Source organism: Mesoplodon mirus (assembly GCF_964341445.2).
Source record: "Mesoplodon mirus genome assembly, chromosome: 15".
Taxonomy (NCBI): Eukaryota; Metazoa; Chordata; class Mammalia; order Artiodactyla; family Ziphiidae; genus Mesoplodon; species Mesoplodon mirus.
Genome location: NC_138991.1, coordinates 29,682,974 through 29,700,752, shown reverse-complemented (window position 1 = coordinate 29,700,752; position 17,779 = coordinate 29,682,974). Strand labels below are relative to the sequence as shown.

General features: G+C 46.7%; 1 protein-coding gene across 2 annotated transcripts; it reads right to left on the bottom strand.

Annotated features, from left to right (window-relative positions):
- Positions 1-4: 4 nt before the first annotated feature.
- ITPA (inosine triphosphatase) lies at positions 5-16,545 on the bottom strand. 2 transcript variants are annotated; one of them, XM_082645093.1, is made up of 8 exons: positions 16,429-16,545; positions 7,316-7,373; positions 7,163-7,227; positions 6,479-6,552; positions 5,262-5,293; positions 4,589-4,704; positions 1,665-1,741; positions 5-481 (listed from the first exon to the last, which is right to left on the bottom strand). In XM_082645093.1, the coding sequence occupies exons 1-8, from the start codon at positions 16,492-16,494 to the stop codon at positions 358-360; spliced, it is 612 nt and encodes a 203-aa protein (XP_082501219.1). In that variant the 5' UTR covers positions 16,495-16,545; the 3' UTR covers positions 5-357. The 2 variants fall into 2 exon arrangements, with proteins under 2 accessions (XP_082501219.1, XP_082501218.1); XM_082645092.1 differs by lacking the exon at positions 16,429-16,545 and adding an exon at positions 14,767-15,169 and having other exon boundaries at positions 7,316-7,375.
- Between the last annotated feature and the right edge of the window lie 1,234 nt (positions 16,546-17,779).

Genomic DNA, 17,779 nt, shown 5'->3' with positions numbered 1-17,779 from the left:
GGGGCAGGTTTCAAAGCAAATATACCCAGTTTATTTTGGAAGCAAGTACCCTCCGGAATTTTTATTTGCTGCATTTAAAAAACATCTAAGGCTGTTTGTGTGGTTCTTCCCCAAACCCTCAACCCTGCCAAGGCCAGTTTTAACACCCAAGGTCCTTTCCGGATTCCAGGCCTGGAGGCTGTAGGAGACCACTGAATCCCTGAGGGCAAGAGGATGGTGTCCTCTGGCCAAAGTTCCAGGCAGAGCCAGCTGCTCCTGACGGCTGGTAACACCCCCAGGAAGTGGTAACCCTGAAGGCAGTACTTGGACGGGTGCCTGCCTGATAGAGGCGGTTTCAGGCTAGCCCTCCCCGGATCCTCAGGCAGAGTGGTCATCACCAGCTCCAAGTAGAGTCAGGTTGCCAAAGTATTCTTGCAACTCAAGCAGGGCCTGGAAGCGATGGGAGATGGTGTTCTTCTCAGCCTTGGGCATCTCTGCATATCTAAGGGGCAACAGTAGCAGCTCAGAGAAGAGGGAGCCCAGATTCAGGGAGGGTGTGTACACCTCACCTCATCCTGGAGCCCAAAGCTCAAAGAGTCCCTAGGAAAGGGTAGTGGGGCTACCAGCTCCTGGCAACCAGAGTTAATTTTTTTTAAAATCAGAGTCTTAAATTCCCCTGTAGGTAGAAACCCATATTAATAAGTGTGAAAGGATCTTAAACTGGTTCTAGTGTGTCCAAAAGTCATCAAAGGGAAGCTGGGGACAGGGGGATGGGTTGCATGTTTGATCAGCTTTGTCATCTGTTGACGGGAAGCAGTGGGGCCTGACAGAGCAAACACAGCAATCTCCTCCAATGCACTGTGGGGTGGGCAGGTGGGGGCAGGGGGCAGCAGACGAGCCTTGAACAGCCAGCCAGTGGCCTGCCACCCATGGCAAGACTCCAGTGAGGTAAGAATCCCTACTCCAGTTGTCACTTTCACATCTACGCTGTCCAATATGGTGGCTACCAGCCACTGTGGCCATTTAAACCAATTACAACTGAATAAAAATAAATTCTGTTCCTCAGTTGCTCTAACCACATTTCAGATGCTCCGCAGCCACATGTGGCTAATGGACACTGGATTGCACAGTGCAGATATAGAGCATTTGTGTCACCAAAGTGCTGCTTCATGTTGTCCTCAGCCCTGCCTGGCTGTTGTGAGGCCTCAGGCCACACTCCCTAAGGGCCCCCCTCCAGCTTGACAAACCTGATTCCAATAATGGCCAACATGCCCCATGTAAATAAGCGGGGGCTAGCATGAAATAATGAGAACACCTGGCACTGTGGGGGTGTAACGTGGTGGCCAAGTGCTAACATTTTTCCAGACTAAATGGGGGTCAGATAATCATCCAACAAAGCTGACAAGCCCAGGTCAGAGCGGGGAAGCCACTGAAGCTACAAAGCTGCTCTGTACTGAGCTGAGCCCGAGAGCCCAAGACTTCAGCTATGCCCAGCTGCCTCCCAGCTGTGGACCGGGCCACCCAGATTCCTTGCATCCACCCCAGCAGAGCTGCCTTCAGCCGGAACGGCACCTCAGAGCCTGCCCCGCCTGTAACCACGTGCCTGCACCTGGGCGGGGCACTGACCCAACCCAGACCACGGCCATCCCCACCCCACACCCCTGAAAGAAACTGGGGCTCCTTACGTCTGCTCATATCCATCAGGCTGAAAGCAGGGGTCCCAGCCAAAATCTCGGCAGCCACGGGGCACCACAATCCGGCCCTGCCAGAGGAAAGGGGGACAGGTGTGCCACTGGGTGTGGAGGAGATGCACTGTGAGGAGGGCAGTAGCCAGCTTGAGTTTGGTTAGTTTATGAATTTGGTTAAACCCTATTTACTCAAAATATATGATCTCAAGGGGTCTATGGTGCCGGCAAATGTTTGCTGAACACATAAAATGCAGAGCAGGACAGCTCGCTCCCCAGAGACAGGGAGGAACCACATGCTTATCAGCCCACCGATACCCCTGGGACCAGCCTCCCTCTCTGAAGCTTTGACAGACTGTGACCTCACTGAAGAAGAGAATCAACTTGGAAAGACTGACAGAAAACATTTTCTCCTAATAGGAAGTTTGAGGGCCCTGAACTTTGCAGCCAAGCCCTGTGCCTGCTACTATTACTGCATTTCTCATAATACAAGGGAGGCTCTAACAATTAAATGAAATAACAAAATAGAAATTACTTTGCACAATGTTCAACACAAAAATGAGCTCAGTAAATACTGGCTGTAATAGGCAAATTCCAAAAGGAAAATGTGACAAAGATAACCAGTGTCGGGCTTCCCTGGTGGCGCAGTGGTTGAGAGTCTGCCTGCCGATGCAGGGGACACGGGTTCGTGCCCCAGTCCGGGAAGATCCCACATGCTGCGGAGCGGCTGGGCCTGTGAGCCATGGCCGCTGAGCCTGTGCGTCCGGAGCCTGTGCTCCGCAACGGGAGAGGCCACAGCAGTGAGAGGCCCGCGTACCGCAAAAAAAAAAGAACATTCTAGGTGGAGGACACAGCTGTGCCGAGGTCCAGAGATGGAGAAGGGCTTAGCATGTGCACTGCTGAAAGGACAATGTGGCTGGGGTTTAGAAAGCACAGGAGAGAACAAAACAAGGAGAAACAAGGCTACTTCAGTTAAAGTCGGGGCTGGCAGCAACAAAGTAGAAACAGCAGCCCAAGCTGGGGAGATAATAGGGAATGGTCGAATGGCAGTGATCAGGCCCCGTCAGCAACATAGGTGCTAGTCAGTCATGGTGCAGGAAGTTGGGCCTGTGGTTGTTCATACTTTTGATTTTTGAGAGAACATTTCTGTGAAAGTAGCAGACCACTAAAACTGTTAAAAATGTAACCAGGCAATATGATCCAGCAATCCCATTTCTGGATATATATCCAAAAGAATGAAAACAGGATCTTGAAGAGATATTTGCACACCCACATTCATAGCAGCATTATGAGCCAAAAAGTGGAAGCCACGCAAGTGTTCATCAACGAATACAGGCAGACCTCTGAGATATTGTGGGTTCAGTTCCAGACCACTGCAATCAGGCAATTATCGCAATAAAGCAAGTCACATGAAATTTTTGGTTTCCTACTGCATATAAAAGTTATGTTTACACTATATTGTAATCTATTAACTGTGCAATAGCATTATGTCTAAAAAAGTGTACATACCTTAATTTAAAAATACTTAATTGCTAAAAATGCTAACCATCGGGCTTCCCTGGTGGCATAGTGGTCGAGAGTCCGCCTGTCGATGCAGGGGACGCGGATTCGTGCCCCGGTCCGGGAAGATCCCACATGCCGTGGAGCCACTGGGTCCGTGAGCCATGGCCACTGAGCCTGCGCGTCCGGAGCCTGTGCTCCACAACGGGAGAGGCCACAGCAGTGAGAGGCCCGCGTACCGCAAAAAAAAAAGCTAACCATAGTCTGACAATGCAGGATTGCCACAAACTTTCAATTTGTAAAAACATAATATCTGTGAAGCTCAATAAAACGAGGTATGCCTGTAAACGGATAAAGGAAAAAGTGGTATACATATACAATGGAATATTATTCAGCCTTAAAAAAGGAGATCCTGTCACATGCTACAACATGGATGAAACTTGAGGACATTATGCTAAGTGAGATAAAGCCAGTCACAAAAAAACAAACACTGCAGGATTCCACTTATATGATGTATCTGAGGTAGCTGAACTCTTAGCAACAGAAAGTAGAATGGTGGTTGCCAGGTGCTGGGGAGATGAGGGGAAGGTGGAGTCGTTATTCAATGGGCATAGTTTCAATTCTGCAAGATGAGAAAGTTCTAGAGATCTGGTGCACAACAGTGTACACTATTGTATTGTACACTTAAAAATGAAGATGGTAATTTCTGTCACCTGTTTTTTCACCACAAAAATTAAAAATCTAATCAGGGAGCGTAAAGTAAAGCATCTGTGGACAGTCCCTGTGGAGCCACTGGCATAGGGCTATGGGAGCTGTGGTGGGGCTCTGGCTTTCATCCTGAGCAGAGAGGACAAAGCAGAGAAATGATGGGCCTGAACGTACACTCCCGCCACGGGGAGGGGACGGATGGGCTGGGGCAGTGGGGGGAGCAGGCCAGCCCAGAGGGTGGTCTGGAGCCTGTGAGAAGCAGCTGAACCTATGGTCTGATAGGTAAGCATGGGGGCACTGAAGGGCAGTTTTGAAAGGAATGAGTTGGGGGGAGAAGGAAGATTCTATATGAACATAGAAAGTTGGAAAGGCTGTGAGATGTTCAAGGGAAGCTGTTGCCTCAGCAGTGGGATGAGGAGATTCAAGCTTGGAGAAGTCTGGGCTATAGATGTAGCTCTAGGAGTTGTCACCTTCAGTTTCCACATCTGCTTCTCAGGAGAGCATACACTGCAGAGCTCTGGGTATACCAGGCCCCAACAGCTGTAAGCCATTGTGCCTTTCCAAACACCAGACTCAGGGGTCAAATAAGTTTCGGGATTGACAGCACTTCTAGCTGTGGTACCCAGGGGCGAGCCCTCCCCACCACAGTCCTGCAGCACCACCGCAAGTCACAGCGCCCTCTGGCGGCACGCGGGGGAACGAGCATGGGTACACACCGAGGTCCGGCCCCTGAAGAGGCGCACAGGCTCACTTGGGTCCCCAGTGCTGAGCGCGAACGTGCAGAGTGCATAGGCCGACTTGTCTTGGAACCCAGCCAGGAGCTGGTGGAGACCTGCGGGCAGGTGCAGTGAGGGCTCAGGGCACTCTGTGCTGCCCAGCCCCAGCCCCCTCTTCGCACTCAAGGGGCCCAGGTGGCGAGGGGAGTTATACATATCACCAAATAGGCCCTGCACTGATAACCCAGGAAGTTGGGTGATGGGGACGTGGGGTTCCTTATTCTACCACTGTGGGCTTCAGGGTATGCGCTGCTGGGACGAGGAGGAGCAACAGGGTGTCCCCCTCCCCGCCCCACACTGAGGCAAGGACAGCAAGCAGTGGGGCCAGTCCGTCTCTGAGCCAGAATCAACTAGAGCCCCTTTGTCCCTCAAACGCAAAGCTCTCACCACCCACCCCCACCCCATCCACTCCTCCCAAATCTCAGTGCTCCCTGGCACCAGGTGTATAGGGAGAGTGTGAGCTGTAGATTATAGATGGGGAAACTGAGGTGAATGGAGATTCCGTGAAGGGGATGGAACCCGAGATTCCTGATTACTAGTTGGAGCTCCTCCCGTAGAACCCACAGATTCTTAATTTCAAACAAGTCTAAAGAAAGAGCCATGGGGATAATACCTTCAGGCTTTAACTTCTCCAGAAACCACTTTCTGCAAGAGAAATAAAGGTGAGTCAGACACCACAAGCAGATGGATGTTCTTACCACCTTGTTTCTGGGCTGCGTCCCCCAGGGATTAGAGCCCTGCGAGAGCCAAGGAGAAAAGATAAAGAATGTCTCAACTCAAAATGAAGAGAAATAATCCAATAGGAAAAAGGAAATGGAGACAAAGAGGCAATCCACAAAAGAACTGATAAACCAGTGAAGCCCTCAATCTCACTGGTAATTAGGGAAATGCAAATTAAAATTGCATGTGGTAACATTTCCCACTCCCGCCATTACAAAATACTAAAAAGTCATAAAACAGTGCTGGTAAGAATATGGAGCAATGTACACTGTAAGTGTGTAGGGGTGCTACTGCCTTGGCAAACAAATCAGCAATCCAAAAGTTAAAGATACAGTTAACCCTTGAACAACATGAGTTTGAACTGCATATGTTCACTTATACATGGATATTTTTCAGTAGTAAATACTACAGTAACATACAGTTGAATCCACTGATATGGAAGGCCAACTGTAAGTTAAATGCTCGTTAACCCCCCCGAGTTGTTCAAGGGTCAACTGTATACATACCCAAGACCTAACAAATTGGGGTATTTGTACCCTAGAGATACACAAAGACCTTCTGAGGGGGCCTCCCTGGTGGCGCAGTGGTTGAGAGTCTGCCTGCCAATGCAGGGGATACGGGTTCGTGCCCCGGTCTGGGAGGATCCCATATGCCGCGGAGCGGCTGGGCCCGTGAGCCATGGCCGCTGGGCCTGCGCATCCGGAGCCTGTGCTCCGCAACGGGAGAGGCCACAACAGTGAGAGGCCCGCATACCGCGAAAAAAAAAAAAAAAGACCTTCTGAGGGGGTCCAGGGTACTGGAGAGCTTTAAGGAAATCCATCTGCAGATCTCAACTTCCTTATTTCCTCTTTCCTGAAACTGATCTGCCCACGAATGTACCTCTCCAATGGGTGAGTTCCCCTTGCCCATCTCAACTTACATAATCACATTCTTACACTTTACAAAAGAAAGGTATGCCTCTTCCCCATCCCTAATCCTCCCTCAAGACGATCTGACATACTGGTGTTGATGCCAAGACAGTGAATGACCCGCAGCATCAAGTAACAAATCATTTCAAAGTTCAAGTGGTTTTGTGGCCAGGGCCCTGCAAAAGGGTGGGGGAGCACTCACATGTAGGGGCCAGGGAGGCCCCCAAGGGCGTTGAAGCACAGACAGGTGTCTTCCACCAGTACAGGGCCCTGCACCTGCAGCACAAGGACATGCAGCCCTGAGACCCGCGCCCAGCAGCAGGCCCCATCTCCACCCTGAATTCCTCGGCCACCCAAGCCAGGGCCACACTCACAGCTAGCTGGGATGTGCAACAGCAGCAGCAGATAGAGGTCTATCTGCTCTGGGTAACAGCCATTGACTAATCTCTTATCTTCATTTTAAAGGTAGGGACATCAAAGCCTTGGCAGGTTGTAAAGTTTGCTCCAGGTACAGTGACAGGAGAGCTGGGATTCATACTCAAGCAGCCTGTTTACAAAGCACTCTTTTTCAGTTCCACAGAGATGTGTGAGTGCAGGGTGGATGTATGTGGGGAGAATGTAGGGGTGGAATGTATGTACCTGAGAATTGGGAAGAGTGAATTATGTGTGTGTGTGGTCATCTAGGGGGATACTATGCAGTCAAAGTTGAGAAAGGAAGGCAGTATTCCAGAGCCAACATTAACTGACTCCAGCCTAGCTAAGCCTGGAAAGGTCCTTCAAGTCATTATAAACTGTGCCCACCATATTCTCTACCCATCCCCAGCAGGCACAGACCCCAGGAGCCACCAGACAAGAGGCGCAAGTACAGGACGTGTGGAGCAATCACCTGGCGAGCTGCCTCCTGACACTTCCGAATGGAAATCTCATCAGGCTCTCCTTGGTACTCTGGCACTTATCAGAGAAACAGACACACAGTCAGGTCACAGAGAGAGAGAGAAATTGAATCATCTTTTAAAAATAGAACTAATCAGAGACATACGGTCAATCTTCTGTGCCACCAAAGTGCATGGAAACTTATCTCCTAGAATCTGAATGACCTGTTCCAAAATGAAAGAATATTTATCACCATTTGTTTAACTATTCCCCATTACTACACAAGCTGTCACCCACCTTTCTCGTCAGGTAACTCTCCTGTCAGTCCCCTAAAGCTCACCAAGTCAAGCCCACGAGCCTCACCCCAGCCTTCAGGGTCCCACCCCAGCAGGTCAGCTCCCCCATCTCCTCACTCTCCGATCCCTCCCTCCTACTTCAGGTCTCTGTTCATGCTAACCACCTACCTAGAACACCCTCTTCCCTTCTCAGTGCTCCCAAAACCTATCCTTTGGGCCAGGAATTTTCTATCAGGGGTTACCCAGAATTCAGGAGGTCTGTGAACTTGGATTAGAAAAACAAAAAAACAAAAAAACAAAAAAACAAAAAAAAACGCTTTATTTTCACTAACTAACTGCTACCTGAAATTTAGCATCCCTTTCAATAGTGAATATAGAAAACAAACACAAATAGCATTAGCATCTCCTGTGATATTTAAACCTATTAAAATCACAGATGTGGTCATATCCCATTACAGTTGTAGCAGATATCTCAAAATATCATTTACAAGGGGCAGAGTCAAGATGGCGGCATGGGAAGACGCAGAGTTCGTGTCTCCCTACAACTAGGGCACCTGCCAGATGCTGGTGGGAGACCTTGACGCCCAAGGAGATGGGAAGAACCCCCAAGTGAACGGCTCCTGCGATGGGAGCTCTGAGTCTGAACCACTGGACTAACAAGAGAACCTCAGACCTCAGGGAATATTCATTGGAGTGAGGTCTCCCGGAGGTCCTCATCTCAGCACCAAGACCCAGCTCTATCCAACAGCCTACAAACTCCAGTGTTGGAAGCCTCAGGCCAAACAACCAGTTAAACAGGAACACAATCCCACCCATCAGAAAAAATGAGAGGGTAAAAAAGTATGTCACAGATGAAGGAGCATGGTAAAAACCTATAAGACCAAATAAATGAAGAGGAAATAGGCAATCTACCTGAAAAAGAATTCAGAGTCATGGTAGTAAAGACGATCCAGAATCTCGGAAGTAGAATGGAGGCACAGACTAAGAAAATACAAGAAATGTTTAACAAAGTTCTAGAAGAACTGAAGGACAAACAGAGATGAAAGCACAATAACTGACATGAAAAATACACTAGAAGGAATCAATAATAGGATAACTGAGGCAGAAGAACAAATATAAGTGAGCTGGAAGACAGAATGCTAGAAATAACTGCCAAGGAGCAGAATAAAGAAAAAAGAATGAAAAGAATCAAAGACAATCTCAGAGACCTCTGGGACAATACTAAACACACCAACATTTGAATTATAGGGGTCCCAAATAAGAAGAGAAAAAGAAAGGGTCTGAGAAAATATTTGAAGAGATTATAGTGGAAAACTTCCCTAACATGGGAAAGGAAATAGCCACCCAGGTCCAGGAAGCGCAGAGAGTCCCATACAGGATAAACCTTAGGAGAAACACAGCAAGACACATACTAATCAAACTAACAAAAAATAAATTCAAAGAAAAAATATTAAAAGCAGCAAGGGAAAAGCAAAAAATAACATACAAAAGAATCCCCATAACATTATCAACTGATTTTTCAGCAGAAACTCTGCAGGCCAGAAGGGAGTGGCAGGATATACTTAAAATGATGAAAGAGAAAAAACTACAACCAAGATTACTCTACCCAGCAAGGATCTCATTCAGAGTCAACAGAGAAATCAAAAGCTTTTCAGACAAGCAAAAGATAAGAGAATTCAGCACCACCAAACCAGCTTTACAACAAATGCTAAAAAAACTTCTCTAGGCAGGAAACACAAGAGAAGAAAAAGACCCACAAAAACAAACCCAAAACAATTAAGAAAATGGTAATAGGAACATACATATCGATAACAACCTTGAATGTAAATGGATTAAATGTCCCAACCAAAAGACACAGACTGGCTGAATGGATACAAAAACAAGACCCATATATATGCTGTCTACAACAGACCCACTTAAGACCTAGGAACACAAACAGACTAAAAGTGAAGGGATGGAAAAATATATTCCATGCAAATGGAAATCAAAACAATGTTGGAGTAGCAATACTCGTATCAGATAAAATAGACTTAAGGGCTTCCCTGGTAGTACAGCGGTTAAGAATCTGCCTGCCAATGCAGGGGACACAGGTTCAATCCCTGGTCCAGGAAGATCCCACATGCTGTGGAGCTACTAAGCCCATGCACCACAACTACTGAGCCTGTGCTCTAGAGCCCATGAGCCACAACTACTGAGCCCGTGTGCCACAACTACTGAAGCCTGCATGCCTAGAGCCTGTGTTATGCAACAAGAGAAGCCACCTCAATGAGAAGCCTGCACACTGCCACAAAGAGTAACCCCTGCTTGCCGCAACTAGAGACAGCCCAGCAACGAAGACCCAACACAGCCAAAAATAAATAAATAAAATAAATTTATTTTTAAAAATAGACTTTAAAATAAAGACTGTTACAAGAGATAAGGAAGGACAGCACATAATGATCAAGGGATCAATCCAAGAAGAAGATATAACAATTATAATCGTTTATGCACCCAACATAGGAGCACCTCAATACATAAGGCAAATGCTAACAACCATGAAAGGGGAAATCGACAGTAACACAATAATAGTAGGGGACTTTAACACTTCACTTACCCCAATGGACAGATCATCCAAACAGAAAATAAATAAGCAAACACAAGCTTTAGATGACACAATAGACCAGATAGATTTAATTGATATTTATAGAACATTCCACCCGAAAGTGGCACATTACACTTCCTTCTCAAGTGCACATGGAACATTCTCCAAGACAGATCACATCTTGGGTCACAAATCAAGCCTCGGAAAATTTAAGAAAATTGAAATCGTTATCAAGCATCTTTTCTGACCACACTGTTATGTGGAAATCAATTACAGGAAAAAAACTGTAAAAAACACAAATACATGGAGGATAAACAGTGCACTACTAAGTAACCAAGAGATCACTAGAGAAATCAAAGAAATAAAAGAATACATAGAAACAAATGACAACAAAAACACGATGATTCAAAACCTATGGGATGCAGCAAAAGCAGTTCTAAGAGGGAAGTTTATAGCAATTCAATCGCACCTCAAGAAACAAGAAAAATCTCAAATAAACAATCTAACCCTACACCTAAAGCAACTAGAGAAAGAAGAACAAAGAAAACCTAAAGTCAGTAGAAGGAAAGAAATCATAAAGATCAGAGCAGAAATAAATGAAACACAAATAAAAACAACAGCAAAAATCAATAAAACTAAAATTTGGTTCTTTGAGAAGATAAACAAAATTGATAAACCCTTAGCCAGACTCATCAAGAACAAAAGGGAGAGGACGTAAATCAATAAAATTAGAAATGAAAAAGGAGGAATCACAACTGACACTGCAGAAATACAAAGGATTATAAGAGACTACTACAGACAACTATATGCCAATAAAATGGACAACCATGAGGAAATGGACAAATTCTTGGAAATGTACAATTTTCCAAGACTGATCCAGGACGAATTAGAAAATATAAACAGACCTATCACAAGTAATGAAATTGAAACTGTAATTTAAAATCTTCCAACAGGACTTCCCTGGTGGCACAGTGGTTAAAAATCTGCCTGCCAATGCAGGGGACACAGGTTCGATCCCTGGTCCGAGAAGACCCCATATGCCACGGAGCAACTAACCCCATGTGCCACACCTACTGAGCCTATGCTCTAGAGTCCACATGCCACAACTACTGAGCCCATGCGCTGCAACTACTGAAGCCCACCTGCCGAGAGCCCATGCTCCAAAACAAGGGAAACCACCACAATGAGAAGCCTGTGCACCACAATGAAGAGTAGCCCTGGCCTGCCACAACTAGAGAAAGCCCACGCACAGCAACGAAGACCCAATGCAGCCAAACATAAATAAATAAAAATAAATAAATTTATATATATAAAAAATCTTCCAACAAACAAAAGTCCAGGACCAGATGGCTTCACAGGTGAATTCTATCAAACATTTAGAGAAGAGCTAACACCAATCCTTCTCAAACTCTTCCAAAAAACTGCAGAGGGAGGAACGCACCCAAATTCGTTCTATGAAGCCACCATCACCCTGATACCAAAACCAGAATAAGATATCACAAAAAAAGAAAATTATAGTCCAATATCACTGATGAACATAGATGCAAAAATCCTGAACAAAATACTAGCAAACAGAATCCAACAACATATTAAAAGGATCATACATCAGATGCAAGGATTCTTCAATGTACGCAAATCAATCAATGTGATACACCATATTAACAAATTAAGGAATAAAAACCATGTGATCATCTCAACAGATGCAGAAAAAGGTTTTGAAAAAATTCAACACCCTTTTCCGATAAAAACTCTCCAGAAAATGGGCATAGAGGGAAACTACCTCAACATAATAAAGGTCATATATGACAAACCCACAGCAAACATACTCAATGGTGAAAAACTGAAAGCATTTCCTCTAAGATCAGGAACAAGACAAGGATGTCCTCTCTCACCACTCTTATTCAACATAGTTTTCGAAGTCCTAGCCATGGCAATCAGAGAAGAAAAAGAAATAAAAGGAATACAAATTGGTTAAGAAGTAAAACTGTCACTCTTTGCAGATGACATGATATTATACATAGAAAATCCTAAAGATGCCACCAGAAAACTACTAGAACTAATCAACGAATTTGGTAAAGTTGCAGGATACAAAGTTAATGCACAGAAATCTCTGGCATTCCTATACACTAACAACGAAAAATCAGAAAGAGAAATTAAGGAAACAATCCCATTTACCACTGCAACAGAAAGAATAAAATACCTAGGAATAAACCTATCTAAAGAGGCGAAAGACTTAGACTCGGAAAACTATAAAACACTGATGAAAGAAATCAAAGATGACATAAACAGATGGAGAAATATACCATGTTCTTGGATTGGAAAATCAATATTATGAAAATGACTATACTACCCAAAGCAATCTACAGATTCAATGCAATCCCTATCAAACTACCAATGGCATTCTTCACAGAATTAGAACAAAAAATTTTACAATTTGTATGGAAACACAAAAGATCCTGAATAGCCAAAGCTATACTGAGAAAGAAAAACAGAGCTGGAGGAATCAGGCTCCCTGACTTCAAACTATACTACAATGCTACAGTAATCAAGACAATATGGTACTGGCACAAAAACAGAAATATAGATCAAGGTACAGATAGAAAGCCCAGAGATAAACCCATGCACATATGATCACCTAATTTATGACAAAGGAGGCAAGAACATACAGTGGAGAAAAGACAGCCTCTTCAGCAAGTGGTGCTGGGAAAACTGAACAGCTACATGTAAAAGAATGAAATTAGAACACCACCTAACACCACACACAAAAATAAACTCAAAATGTATTAAAGACCTAAATGTAAAACCAGACACTATAAAACTCTTAGAGGAAACCATAGGAAAAACACTCTTTGACATAAACCACCACAAGATGTTTTTTGACCCACCTCCTAGAGTAATGAAAATAAAAACAAACATAAACAAATGGGACCTAGTTAAGCTTAAAAGCTTTTGCACAGCAAAGGAAACCATAAATAAGACGAAAAGACAACCCTCAGAATGGGATAAAATATTTGCAAATGAAACAACGAGCAAAGGATTAATCTCCAAAATATACAAACAGCTCATGGAGCTCAATATCAAAAAAAGAAACAACCCGGGCTTCCCTGGTGGTGCAGTGGTTAAGAATCTGCCTGCCAATGCAGAGGACACGGGTTTCAACCCTGGTCTGGGAAGATCCCACATGCCACGGAGCAACTAAGCCTGTGCGCCACAACTACCGAGCTACTGAGCCTGCGCTCTAGAGCCCGCAAGCCACAACTACTGAGCCCCCGTGCCACAGCTACTGAAGCCCGCGTGCCTAGAGCCCATGCTCCGCAACAAGAGAAGCCACCGCAATGAGAAGCCTGCGCACCACAACAAAGAGTAGCCCCTGCTCACCACAACCAGAGAAAAGCCCACGCACAGCAATGAAGACCCAACGCAGCCAAAAATAAAAATAAATTAAAATAAAATAAAATAAATTTAAAAAAAAAAACAATTAAAAAATGGGCAGAAGACCTAAATAGACATTTCACCAAAGAGGACATACAGATGGCCAAGAAGCACATGAAAAGATGCTCAACATCACTATTAGAGAAATGCAAATCAAAACCACAATGAGGTATCACCTCACACTGGTCAGAATGGCCATTATCAAAAAATCTAGAAACAATAAATGCTGGAGAGGGTGTGGTAAAAAGGGAACCCTCCTGCACTGTTGGTGGGAATGTAAATTGATACAACCACTATGGAGAGCAGTATGGAGGTGCCTTGAAAAACTAAAAATAGAACTACCATATGACCCAGCAAACCCCACTACTCGGCATATACCCTGAGAAAACCATAATTCAAAAAGAGACATGCACCACAATCTTCACTGCAGCACTATTTACAATAGGCAGGACAAGGAAGCAAACTAAATGTCCACTGACGGATGAATGGATAAAGAAGATGTGGCACATATACACAATGGAATATTACTCAGCCATAAAAAGAAATGAAATAGAGTTATTTGTAGTGAGGTGGATGGACCTAGAGTCTGTCATACAGAGTGAAGTAAAGAAAAACAAATACCATATGCTAACGCATATATATGGAATCTAAAAAAAAAATGGTACCGATGAACCTAGTGGCAGGGCAGGAATAAAGACGCAGACATACAGAATGGACTTAAGGACACGGCAGCGGGGGAGGGGGAAGCTGGGGCGAAGTGACAGAAGCATCGACATATACACACTACCAAATGTAAAATAGCTAGTGGGAAGCAGCGGCATAGCACAGGGAAATCAGCTCAGTATGCATTAATAAAGCATATGTAACTGGATCACAAATATTTATAATATTTTGAGAATTGTAAACCAATAGAATTGATTTCCTTTGTAATCCTATGTATTTTATTATGTACATTTAAAAATATTTTCCTGGGCTTCCCTGGTGGCGCAGTGGTTGAGAGTCTGCTTGCCGATGCAGGGGACGTGGGTTCGTGCCCTGGTCTGGGAAGATCCCACATGCTGTGGAGCGGCTGGGCCCGTGAGCCATGGCCGCTGAGCCTGCACGTCCGGAGCCGGTGCTCCGCAACGGGAGAGGCCACAACAGTGAGAGGCCTGCATACCACAAAAAATAAATAAATAAATAAATAAATAAATAATAAAAAATAAAAATAAAAATATTTTCCTGAGAAAGGGTCCAGAGGCTTCATCACTCTGCCAATGGGGTACCATGAGATGAAGAGTTAAAACTCCCTATTTTAAGGGCTTCCCTCATGGCGCAGTGGTTGAGAGTCCGCCTGCCGATGCAGGGGACACGGGTTCGTGCCCCGGTCCGGGAAGATCCCACATGCCGCGGAGCGGCTAGGCTCATGAGCCATGGCCGCTGAGCCTGCGTGTCCGGAGCCTGTGCTCTGCAACGGGAGAAGCCACAACAGTGAGAGGCCCGCGTACCGCAAAAAAAAAAAAAAAAAAAAACCTCCCAATTTTAGGCCAACTTCAAGTCCATTTTCTCCAGTGAGCCTCCTCTGGCTACTCCAGCATCTTCTTTTTTTTTTCTCCTTTTTTTGGGGGGCCATGCCACATGGCTTACAGGATCTTAGTTTCCCGACCAGGGATCCAACCCGGGCCCCGGCAGTGAAAGCTGGAATCCTAACCACTGGACTTCCAGGGAATTCCCTCCCTCTTCTTTAAATGTGGGATGGCCACATTCTCAACCAGAGGTAGAGATGGCCTTGGGAGCTGGCATCCACCATTTTGCATGGGGCTCTGTTCAGTGTGGCACTGCCTGTCTGCTTGTCTGGTCTGGCCTCAAGATCCCAAACCTTTTATCAGCACAGGGCTCTGACTTCTGAGGCCACCCTGTAACAGCACACAAGTGTCATTGGTCCCTATGCTGTAGACAAATGACCCTAATGACTGCACCCCATTGGTCTGCCTCAGACATCTAGTGGGTGTCATCCTGATTCTCCACACATATGACCCACATCCTTGACCATGGCTGACTAAGAAAGGGCAAACCTTTGATCCAAGTAAGGCCAATCAGAGCTGATGCCTGGCAGAAGCCTTACTGCCTCCTCCATCAGAAGGGAAAAATGCAGAAAGACCTCAAAAGGAAAAGGGATGAGCATCCAGAGAGAACTAGAAGGACAAATAAACCCCTCGACAGGGACTCCTGAGAAAGACTCCTCAAGCCCTGTGGGACAGCATACCATTGTATTCCCACGATTGTCACCTGGCTGTTTACATGAGCTCCCTGTGTCTCTCTACTATTTGCAGCCAAAGCGGTTCCATCAACCCCCAGAATTCTCAGAGCCGACCACAAAGTCCCTGTAGGCAGGAACTTTGGATCCACTGCCTCCTTCACTCCTCCTCCCCATTGCGCTGTGAATCAGACCTCCTGAATAATGGCCATTTCACAGATGGCGGAAAGAGGCTGGGAGAGGCTGAGGACCACATTTCTGGACCGTGGTGGGGTGTGGAACTCAGTTTGGATGCCTCGCCCCACAACCTGTCCGGCCCCTGCCAACCCCAGGACAACAACGGGGTCTGGATCCGCTCGAGAGAGGTGTCAGGGTCCCGGTTTGGGACCTAGCTTAAGAGATGACCTTTGGGACAAGTGTTAAGGACCCTACCACTCCTTCAGCTCCCGATGCCCCTAAGCTCACAAGCCCTGTGCCCGGATTTGTCAAGGCCCTCATTCTATCGAGTCCAACCCCGGGTCACCCCCACTCCGCATACGTGCCGGTCCACTCCGCGCGGCCCATCCCCTTCCCGATCCAACCCATCCCTCCCGGTCGGACTCTGTTCCCCCTCTGCTCTTCCACCCGCGTGCTTCCCTCCGCCTGGAAGCCACTTCTCTGCCTTCTCCCCAGCCAACCTTGCCACACGCTACCCCCCAACCGCCTCCTGGTCGGCTTCCCACCCCTCCCGTCACCTCCTCCAGCTTCTTGGCGTTCCCCGTGACAAACACGATCTTCTTCCCGGAGAAGGAGGCCGCCATTGTGAACCACAAGTACCTGGCCGGCTCACCGGAAGCCCCTCTACTTCCGCCTGGCGGCGGAAGGGGGTGGCTCGGTTTCCGGCCTGGGGTCCCAGGAAGGCTGGCTGTGGATTTTGTTGCGTGCTGCGCGCTATGATGGCGGAGGCAGCTGCAGTCTGGGCACCTTAGGGGCGGGAATGCTGCGCTGGGCGCCCAGAATCCTTGCTCAGATCCCTGGGAGCACAGCGCCCTTTTCCGTTTGAGCAGCCTGGGGCCCCGGGCGCTAGAAGGGAAGAGAAGGGCTCGGCCCTCCTGCGTCGGATTTGCTGGGGTCTTCCCAACGCTGGAGGTTGTGTAAGCCGAGACCAGTCCCTCCCGCAAAGAGACGCTCTCCTCAAGGTCAGAAGAGACCGTTCCAGCCACCTGCCCCACCCCTGCTTTCGCCCCTCTCTGGGACAGGGACACCGAGGAAGCAAAGAAGCCCAGCGTACCTACCTCGAGGCTGGTGATGAACTGCCTAGGCTCTGGACGATTCGCCTTAACCGCGGGCACTCTAAAGCTGTCTCTGGAAACTGTTTCCTTCTGGACAAGGGCCCCCAAACCTGGGTCTTTGTCCTGACGTCACCTTCAGCCTCGCTTCCTTAGTTCCTCCTTGCTTGCCAGCTCTTATCTACTTGACTATGATCTTAAACTTGGCATAGCCTAAATCTAGCCCGGTCTTTCCCCCCATCTACCAGATTTGCGACTTCAGTATTTAGACTCCCTTATTACCTCATCCCTCCAGTCCTTTAAGTCCATCATCCCTTCTCAGCCACATCTTTTCATCCCAAACACAGCAAAGAGTAGAAAGTGCCCCAGCAGACCCACCTGTGCGATAGGCCTTGACCCACTGCTGACACCCCCACTGGGCAATTCAGCTGTCTCCCTCCTTCATGGACTCACAGCCAAAGGTTAACAGTAAGGGCAGATTCAGGGCCAGCTCTGCTCCTGGTGAGGCAACTCCTGTCAGAGGAGTGTCATCGGAAGTCTGGAGGACTGTCAATGCCTGATGAGTTATTTTCATTAATGTTAAAGACCTCTAATAATCTGGATGATTTTTTTTTTTAGATCCCAGAATTTGTCCTCGGGGTGGGGGGGGAAATCCCATTGCTCAACGACTTTACCATAGCGGGAGTATTGCATAGGCCAGAAGGCCTCACTGTGTCCTAAGGCAGGTCCTGAAGTTTCCCATTCTACCATGTGATCCCTTTCTACCATGTGATTTGCGAGGCTCCTTGGAGTTGGCCTGAGAAGTAGTGGGTTACAT